The sequence below is a fragment of the Kryptolebias marmoratus genome, linkage group LG17 (genome assembly GCF_001649575.2).
Source record: "Kryptolebias marmoratus isolate JLee-2015 linkage group LG17, ASM164957v2, whole genome shotgun sequence".
Lineage (NCBI taxonomy): Eukaryota > Metazoa > Chordata > Actinopteri > Cyprinodontiformes > Rivulidae > Kryptolebias > Kryptolebias marmoratus.
The window spans coordinates 14,270,124-14,279,879 of record NC_051446.1 but is presented as its reverse complement, the minus strand read 5'-3'; the positions used below and the strand labels follow the sequence as shown (position 1 = coordinate 14,279,879).

At 40.9% G+C, this 9,756-nt stretch overlaps 2 protein-coding genes across 3 annotated transcripts in view; both read right to left on the bottom strand.

The window, feature by feature from the left end:
• Nucleotides 1–266: 266 nt before the first annotated feature.
• Nucleotides 267–4,342, bottom strand: decr2 (2,4-dienoyl CoA reductase 2, peroxisomal). 2 transcript variants are annotated; one of them, XM_017418521.3, is made up of 10 exons: nucleotides 4,141–4,342; nucleotides 3,701–3,802; nucleotides 3,520–3,588; nucleotides 3,099–3,150; nucleotides 2,882–3,017; nucleotides 1,988–2,112; nucleotides 1,323–1,416; nucleotides 1,116–1,220; nucleotides 736–988; nucleotides 267–588 (listed from the first exon to the last, which is right to left on the bottom strand). In XM_017418521.3, exons 2-9 carry the CDS (start codon nucleotides 3,799–3,801, stop codon nucleotides 768–770), a joined length of 903 nt encoding a protein of 300 aa, XP_017274010.1. In that variant the 5' UTR covers nucleotide 3,802; nucleotides 4,141–4,342; the 3' UTR covers nucleotides 267–588; nucleotides 736–767. The 2 variants fall into 2 exon arrangements, with proteins under 2 accessions (XP_017274010.1, XP_017274009.1); XM_017418520.3 differs by having other exon boundaries at nucleotides 800–988.
• A 2,796-nt stretch (nucleotides 4,343–7,138) lies between these two features.
• Nucleotides 7,139–9,756, bottom strand: part of LOC108237226 (retinol dehydrogenase 13) — a 3,086-nt gene continuing 468 nt past the window's right edge. Inside the window, exons 2-7 of the mRNA XM_017418518.3 lie at nucleotides 9,068–9,186; nucleotides 8,801–8,956; nucleotides 8,599–8,703; nucleotides 8,250–8,462; nucleotides 8,019–8,120; nucleotides 7,139–7,674 (exon numbers count right to left, since the gene is read on the bottom strand). Coding sequence (XP_017274007.1) covers nucleotides 7,430–7,674; nucleotides 8,019–8,120; nucleotides 8,250–8,462; nucleotides 8,599–8,703; nucleotides 8,801–8,956; nucleotides 9,068–9,186 — 940 coding nt within the window. The 3' untranslated portion in view covers nucleotides 7,139–7,429. The remainder of the gene's footprint in view (nucleotides 7,675–8,018; nucleotides 8,121–8,249; nucleotides 8,463–8,598; nucleotides 8,704–8,800; nucleotides 8,957–9,067; nucleotides 9,187–9,756) is intronic.

The window sequence follows — 9,756 nt, the reverse complement described above, 5'->3', positions numbered from 1 at the left end:
AATGTAATTGTAATGTGTTGGCGCCCCCGTCTGGATCTTTCCAGTACTGCACGCCATCGTAGGTGAAATATAGTTTGTTTGTGCCGCTTTTAAAAGTCAGTTTTTACTCTTTGCTATGTTGCCATTTTACAGTGTGAAACAAACACAGGTTTTAAATAATTTGCAAGACACTGTGCAGCTTTTAATTACAGTTGTCAGTGTCTTAAAAACACCTGCTCTCAGTTACAATTTAACAATCTGACAAGAATGTCGAGAGGTTAAAGTGGTTACAGTACAAGTGATAAAAGTTTTATTATTGATTAGCTACAGACATTTAGGTTATGAACATGACAGAAAATGAAATGTATGATAATACTGAAAACTGAAATATGAACACTGATCACTGGAATAGGACAAATACAATAATTGGATTACTAATGTTACAGATGCAAAGATATAGGGTTGAATGATAGTGTTCTATAGCTATAAGCTTTTAAGGCATCAAAATGCAGGAAGAAAACCCTAATGTTATCCTTTAGGCACATCAGTACTTAGCATGTTGGATTTCTCTTAATCACTTGTCTCTCTTCTTTTCAGCAGACCAATAACCTGTGGAAAAAAAGGAAATGCATAATTATTAGTTATATTTAATGTGCCGCCATGATATAAAGCACTCAGTGCACGAGGAAGCACAAAAACATTCTCAGTCTGACTGTCTCTCCACATGGATTTGAAGCTGTGCCTCCTCCTACACACCTGAGTCAGGCGGAGGACAGGAGAGCCCCAGCTCAGAGCTTAGCAGATTTAGAGGAGGCTATACCCAACAGCATGGAGACGTCGTTGGCCGAGGTCAGCCACGCTCCGCCATCCGCCACCAGGATGGCTCCGGTCATGTAGGACGACGCTCGGCTCGCCAGGAACAGAGCGCAGTGGGCCATCTCCGTCTTGTTGCCGGCTCGCTGCAGAGGAATGGACTGGAAGGACTGAGCACCCTCCGCACGAGCGCCACCTGACGGTTTCAAAACAAGAAGCCCGACCTCAGATAACGCCGCTCGGATTTTTGTTGCATTGTTCGAACAGCTGGGGTTCAACGGCAGTAAAAACAGTCTCTAAAAGCAACCGCGTTAAACCTTTACCGAGCCTGCGAAAGCCCTCAGTACCAGAGATCGGCCCCGGAGCCACAGCGTTGACCCTCACCCCACTGGGCCCCCACTCTACGGCCAGGTGCTTTGTCATGGCATCTGAAGATAGGACGGTCAAACACAAGGCACCAGAGTTGCATTTTTATTTCATTTTTCTGTGACGCGGTGATGATTTGACATCGTGCTAAAAAACGTTCTCACCATTTGCTGCCTTGGCAGAGCCAGCATGCACCTGGAGGGCCTGGCCTCGGTATGAAAGCGTTGCAGAGATGTTGACTATGTTCCCACCATGATCCTGCACACACACACATTAGACTCATTATTGATAAGATAAGCTAATAAAAGCTTTAGCTTAAGAACACAGAAAACCTATCTCAAAACGATTACAAGCTCAGTGATCTTCACTTCTCTTCTGGTGGACAAAGTGAACTGCAGAAAGTCAACTTTAACTGAAGGTTTTCCATTCGTGTGATTTTAAGAGGCATTACACAGCAACTTTAGACAGATATCCCATCCGAAAACAACAGCAAAATTAAAAAATGCACGAAAAAGTGGCAAAAATAAGCGCAAGAAGAAGAAAAACATTTCAAAAGTCCCAAAGAAACCCAAAAATATGACTAAAAAACATTTCAAATAGCATCACATTTCACAAAACAAAAACATTTAAATAACATCTTTAGTTTTCAGAGAAGCCATATTGTGTTTTGTGTATTTTGAAATTGTCTTCTTTCTCTTTGTGTGGGAAATGTATTTCCCACCATCAGGGCCACACTGTCTTTGAAACAGAATCACTGAAACGATTTAGTTTTATCTCCTTAGCTTTAAACTGAAAAGCCTGCATCCTGCAGGGAGAGGAAGACGTTCACCTTAAACCACTTCTCATAAACCACTTTGCTGGTGTTGAACGTGCCCATGGTGTCGATCTCCATCACCGTTTTGAAGGCGTTGAAGGAGAGGGCAGAGGCAGGGCAGAGGAAGTTTCCAGCCGCATCTGTGCGAAACAGCATTTGAATAATGAGGATAAGTGATGACGCAACGGTGACATTTTCTTGCCCGCTGCCAACAGGCGAAGGTAGATAATGTTTTGCCCGTGTCTGTGTGTTTGGGTGCATGTCTCTCACCAAACTATCCCATGAACCACCAACAATCTTATTGGAATTTGCAGAAAATTATCATTGGATGTACAGCTACAACCTTTTATGTTTTAGAGTCAGCCTGATTAATCTGGCCTTTAAAAACCCTTTAACTCAGTCAGTTTTACAGAAACTGACTTAAAGTTTGATGTGGTAGTAGCTGAGAGTCATCCGCAACACAAAGTCAATCTGAGTGTGACATCTCGTAATGTCACATGAGGTTGTGTATGATGTTTATTTAAAGGTTTGGCCAAAATAGCTACAACTTGGTCATTTCTCAACATAATTCATCTGAGTTTAAAAGTCTGGCGGCGGCGGATGATATGCATCCCTTCCAGGAATACTGTGTCTTTAATCATAACCTGGATTGAATTAGAGAAAAAAATCCTGCGGTGAGTCAGCACTCTGTGAAGGTGGTAGAGGTGCAAAGACAGAGTACAACCATGCAACATGGAGGGAAAAAAAAGTAAATGATTAAACCAGAATCCTTCACATCTGACCTATGTTTGCATTTTTCAAACCCAAAGACATTGTAAACTGCATGTCAGCGTTTGGTGCTGGATGCAACGGGAGGATCGGTGATCAAGACCAAAGGCGGGATAAGAGATAACAGATAATGCCACGTACTGTTGATAAGGATGTCTACGTGTCCGAACTCTCTGAGCGTCTCGTCCACAGCAGCGTTGATGGTCTCCGGCTGCCTCACGTCCATACACAACGGAAGGCAGCGACGTCCCAACGCAGCGGACAGCTTTTTCGCTGCCTTAGAGAGGTGTTATTTTATGAACAGGCCACAACCGAGCCATCCAGACAAAGAATTATAGAAACAATAACAAGAATCCACCTCTTTCAGCTTGTCCAGGTTCCTGCTGGCAATCACTGTGTCACAGCCGTGCCTGCAAAAGAGACACGATAAAAAGAATTAAATATAACATTGTAAGGAGAGAATAAAACAACCATGAAGAAGTCATGGTGTGCAGTGTGGATGAGAACATGGAGATGTTCCAGAGAGCCGAAATGAAAGGGCGGACCATGAACGCAACGCCTAGAATATTTATAAATATGAAACGAGAGATAAAAGATAAAATGCTCTGAATCTTTTAAAAATAAAAGATTAAGTAAATGCTATAAGATAATTAAAATTTTGCAGATATTCTAGTTTTACATGTTGAAGATTTATTGCATGCGCTGCTCGCTTTTGACAATGTGAGCACAATTAAATAGGACTAAAAGTCTTTATGCATGTCTGTAAACATCCTTCCCACCTCATGAAGATCTCAGCCATACGGAGTCCAATTCCAGATCCTCCTCCTGTGATGAAAGCAACCTGATCTCTGAAAGAAAAAACACAGTTCTTGCAGATATTATGGTACAGATAGAAGTGGGCTGAAGTTAAGGGTTTAGGTTGGAAATGTTAGGACGGAAAGCATGCATTTTTCTTCTTACTTAAGTAAATCTGGACTGTAGATGTACGTGTATGAAGCCAAGCAGTCATCTGAGCCAACATCTTCAGGAAGATCCTCTCCTTTTCTTTTGGCCTCTGCCATGCTGATGAAACAAGCAGATGCAGACACACTGGATCCACTTCATACAGAATATATCCTAGTTGTATTATGTTAAAGCTCAGTGCAAATTAAACAGATAAGTAAAAATAGTCTATAACTTAATCAGCTGAAGAGGCTCTGTTCATGTTTGGGAAGGAAGCTGGTGTTTGATTCAGAAGTTAAGCTCACAGAGCTGCCACCTACAGGCTTTAAAAACCACATGAAATGTCATTTAAAAGTTAGATGAAATCCATTTATTGTGGCCTAAAACGCCTTGTTCACAACCTAACTTGTGTTCCTCTGTTCTCTGCTAGAGCTGTCACGTCGTTCATGTCGGATTACCTTAAAGAAAACAAACTCTTCAGTGCTCCGGAAAAAAAAATAAAATAAAAGTCCAACTCTTCTGCTGTGAAACACGAACTGGACACGAAGCTCTTTATCCGAAGCTGATTACATCTATTACTCCCTCTTGCTAAGCGTGACCCTTTTTTGTTTTAGAAAACAAGGAGCTGAACTTTGTACGTTCGTCAACGTCAATCCCTTCAGTGGTGCATTCTGGGTAATGGAGTCCGACGGAGCTACATTCAGGAACACAAACTCCTACAAGCGTTTCGTCTTTTAGCCTTTTGTTTTGTCAGTAAAATATTAAATTCTAAACACTATTTCAGCCTCTTTTATAAGTTTTGTATAAAATTCTTGTAGTTCAACTCGACAGCTTAAATCTTAGCCAGACTTCCTTTTTTGTTCGTGCTAGCTTTTCTGCTTAAGTGTTTTTTGTTTGTTTTTATGAGGTAATTGTCAAAACTAAAATAAATTGTTCTTTTTTTTCCTCTTTAGCTTCATGTTTTTTTAGACTTGTTTTTAGAAACCTGCACAAAAGTTACTACCAACAAAGGGTCAATTATGAGCTGTTCAGGTAACTAAACTAGGCTCAGCTAATGAATAGTACATAATATGTAACATATCTGTGTTTTCTATGTGGACATATTCAGACTGATATTACCTTACCTGCACAGTTGACCAGTAAAACTTTAACATTAATGTGTTATGGTTAAAAGGAAGTTAGTTTAAAAAGCGCCACAATTTTCCCACCAGTAATTATTACTAAAAAAGGGAGAATACAATTTTAAAATCAGCTTTATCAGTTTAAGTGACGCTTAAGATGAGTTGAAACCACCAGGGGGCGCCAACTAACCTGAATTGTTTTAGGGTAAATACAGATTTAAAGTTAAAACACGTGTTAACCTTCTCAGTTTAATTTCTGTCTACTAAAGACCTTATGTACATTGTAAGTTTCAAATGTTAATTTATTTTAAAGCATTCTTTTTATTCAGAATATGTAACAATAGGTGCAGTTTGCAAAAAAACCCCACCCAAAACCAGAGTTTAGAAAAGTGCTGAAGGCCTGAAGCTTCAAAGGTTGGGCCCGACATACACGCCTGAAAGGCTCTGATGGCATAATCGAGAAGAATAATGTCCGACAGTCAAAGCACAGAAAAAGCCTGTAATCTTGTTGCTCTTCTACAATTTCAATCACCCTCTATAATGGCACCAGCCTGGGTCTCCACCTGTAAGCCAACGCTGAATAAAACAATCCAGGGTTTCCAGTTTCAGGGTCGATGCTGATCAGCCTGCATTAGCGCGGAGTGGCTCGTATTGATCTGTGCTTTGGGAGTTCCTGTTGGAAGAAAAGCTCCATGCAACGGATCCCTCAAGTAATCATCTGTCAGACATGCAGCCGTGGATGTTTGAGAGCATCGGGGATGTAAGATGAGTGCTTTGTAACTTGATTTGTTTCTCTGAGTCATCCGAAGCAAAAGTGCCCATTTGAATCGAGCTGGTCTAAACTTTTCAGAAGCACAAACTTTAGCTGAACTTTTCATTCCACAGAGTTTGATTTCATGTGAACATCAATTTGCAGCATATTCTTTAGCATTATGGAGGGGTAAAATGTGACATTGTTAATCCTTGGTGAAGCTGATACCAAGTTTTAAAATGTCTGACAGACAGGTGGTGCTACATGTTAACATTATTCTCTAGAATTAACAGCTTTCCTAATAAAGTAAACTCACAGCAAGACTACATATGAAAAGTAAATGAAAAAAGTGTTTACTACATGAGTGTCTTTCTTCCTATGCATTGTGGTTTAATAAACTTTGAAGAATTAAGACTTGAGATGTCATGCTGTCGAGTTAAACAACATACTGCAAACTGGTTAAATATAAAGAAAACCACACAGGGATATAAATTCACCTCAACTGTTGTTTTGAAGCCATAGATTTTAAACTAGTGCCACCAATTATTTTAGGAAGTCACATAATTAGGTTTGATTGAATCCACCTGTGTGCAAAGAGTTAGCAAATCCTAGAGGAGGTCTTAAACAAGTCCAGGTTTGAAAAACATTCAACCCTGAATGTTGCTCATATCTTACTTTATCCAATGATATAAAACGAAGAGAACATGGTGTCATTCCAAACTTACAAAGTTACTCATGGAGCAGGAATTATTCAGAGGTAATAGAGGCCAAATGTGACTCTAAAGAAGCTGCAAACCTGCCCAGGAGACTGAAGTGTCTTCTGATGGGACCAGTTCAAGCTGGAAACTAAACTGAGATGATTTTATGGCAAAAAGGCAATCAATGTGGAATTGATCAAAATTCATCTGAAATTGAAATATCTACAAACAAGTGGGGAAAAAAGTACTCAATGTGCATTTTCCCCACAAAAAGCACCAGTCCCACAGCAAAGTACGGTGGAGGCAGTATCATGCTGTGGGATGTTGAGCATCACCTGAGAGATTACTGAGAACATTTAGTATGACACAGAAAGGGCTGCGAACTTGCAATTTTTAGTCTTTGTTTGTTTTAAAGCTTAAAATCTTGGTAGACGTGTGTTGATTATACCGCAAAATTTGATTTGAAAAAAAAAGTTTTGTAAATAGAATAGAAAACAATAAATAAATATTTTCAATGCATGTACGTCTAATAGTCAAAATGAATCCCTGACTTTCCTGATGTGTAAGAGTATCTGCTCATGTAGGATGGGACTTCAGGAGTAAAGGGTTTCATCGACGTAATAATATTCATCTTTTTCTGTGTGTCTTATGGTAGATGGAATCCCAAGCACGCTTCATATTGTTTTATGAAGAAAATTCATCATCGCTTGCATTAAATGTTACTATATTATATAACTTTTTAAAAGTGATCCTCTACTGGTCAACTTTATGTGACACTAGAAAAGGGCAAAAAAGAATAACAGACAAAACACAATGAATTAGTTATATTGATTTAAATCCCTGAGCGCACTGCAGCAATCAAGGGTTTGTTGTTTTGCTTTTTGTCTTTGAGTTTAGATTTTTTTTAATTATTTATGAATTCACAGATCAATAATCCCCTTGGAAGCAAATAATGTCCTTATGCAGGACAAAAGACAAAATGACAGAAGGCTGTCACTACAGGCAGCCACATTCAGAGTCTCGGACATTTAACAGTTCCTAAAAACCTGTAACAGGTCAAAGTTCGTCAGCCTCTGCTGGCCCAGAGGTGAGAGCAGACCTAAGGCTCCACAGGACTGCCGTCTGGTTTGGGGCTTTGTACGAGCGTCCGTGCTGGATCTGTCAGTCCAGCTTTGCTTTAGCCTTCTGCTGATAGCTTTGACAGGCTCGGCTGTCCTTCCTCCTGCAGACCCACCAGCCTGCTGCTGACCTCCCACAGCCTGCCAGCGGTCCCGTCGTCCAGGGCCAGAGGGGCCGGTTCCTTTTCAGTCATCACATCATAGTACCGCCCCGTCACGCCCTCCATTTCCTCGGCCACGGCCAGATAGACGCTAGGCTGGGCCCCCAGCTCTGGGCTCTTCACCATCAGGGAGAAAAAGGGACCTGTGGATGGAGAGGTTAAAACGCTACACCTTCACACGGTGGAGGATTTTTACCAGAGCCACTGGAATGTACTACAACCCCAGTTCCAAAACAATTGAGATGTTGTGTAGTAGGAGTTTTTTCCCATATAATTATGAAGTTACAAACCTGAAATTTGTCAAAAATAACTAAACATAAACAGGTAATTGTTGCCTACGTGTGCTGCCAAAACTGGGAACTTAAGTGAGAAACTGATTTCTGATATCAGAGTCTACACAGCTTCGAGCAGCTATTATTGGTGCATTAGGTGAGCATTTATTGATTTGTCTGAACTCACAGTTCAGCAAGAAAAGAAAGCTACTTACTGAGCACAGAGCTCGAGAACTGTGATTGGTGCAGGCCGGTGTGTCTCCCGAGATCCGTGGCAACGACTCCTGGGTGTACAGCATTCACTGTGACCCCTGTGCCTGTTAAACACACACACACACACACAGAGAAACCATTGTTTAAACCCATCCATTGGCTGATTACAAACAGTTACATACACTGTACTCCTTCCCACACATGCCCACAGATGCAGCAGCCTGCACGCTTGCCTTCTAGCCGCTTGGCGAGCTCTCTGGTGAACAGAACATTGGCGAGTTTGCTCTGACAGTACGCCTGCTTGGTATCGAACTTCTTCTTCTCCCAATTCAGGTCCTCGAAGTCAATCTTTCCAACAATGTGGGCGAGTGAGGCCAGGTTGATCACTCTGCTGGGGGCAGATTCTTTCAGCTTGTCCAACAACAGATTTGTCAGCAAGAAGTGGCCTGGAGGAAGACACAAACTTTGCATCAGTTATTCACAGAGTAGGAATTAACTTAGATTTCTCACACAAAGATTAGACTCTTCTAATATTTATTTTATTCAATGATGATTAAGAAGTGTTTCAGCTGAAATAAGTACCTAAATGGTTAACTCCAAACTGCATGTCGAAGCCATCCTCTGTTTTCCACGCTGGACACCTCATGACCCCCGCATTGTTTATCAGTACATCCACGCGGTTCTCCTCTGCAACAAACGCAGTTTTTTGTTTTTTTTTACAACAATTATTAAGTTTTCTTTGACTGAACAAAATAAGCAAGGCACTATGACTGATTTCCATCACCTCGCTTTATTCTCTCTGCAAACTCTCGGACAGACCTCATGGAGGCCAAGTCGAGGTGGCACGCGTAAACGTGAGGATTCAGAGTTTTCCCTCGTATGTCCTTCGCCGCTGCTTCGCACTTCTCCATATCACGGCATCCCATAATGATCCGACCCCCTGAAGACGTAGGAAAGGTAAAGTGTGACAGCAGGAAAAAAAAATGCTTCGGATTTGAAGTATTGTGTCTTTTCTGGAACAACTCAAAGAGAAACAGCTGTATCTCCCCACCTCTTTTTGCCAGTTCATGAGCCGTCTCCTTCCCAATGCCTGTGTTAGCGCCTGTTATAACTACAGTTTTTCCTTTAATTTTAGCCTTACTGGGACACCGGCCACCAGTCATGTGGTTTCTAAATAAGTAAAAAAAAAAACATTAAGCAAAGTTCATCTGTACATGCTTTCAGGCCCATGAAATTATAACACAACATCTAACATATCAGACAAAAAGCGAAAAGTCTAATTCATGCATTTCTTCTGAAAACACACAGACACACAGAAATGTCCAAATATTACTGACTTTAACAAAAGTCAAACTGATTTCTAAACAACCAGGTATGACTTAGTGGACAGCTCGCTGCAGGTGACAGTGCTTAGAGCCTTTTAGAACTGGACAAAAACGTCATCTGTGCACATGGTTTGATCGCATACAAAACTCCTCCGGAACAAAATGTTCAAAACCTGAAACCAAAAAGTGTGCTACTGGTGCTAAATAAAATCTTCAGATGTCTTTTGGGATTAAGTGTTTGAGTTGTTTCCGTATGCACAAACCCAGACTACAGGTTGATCTATATATACATCCCTCATATCTCAGTTCAAGGCTTTAGATCAAGGCTTATAACTTGAAGGGTTGATATCTGAGTACAGTTTTAGCTAATCACTTAAAAATGGTTTTGAAAATAGGTAGTTGGGGGGGGGGGGGG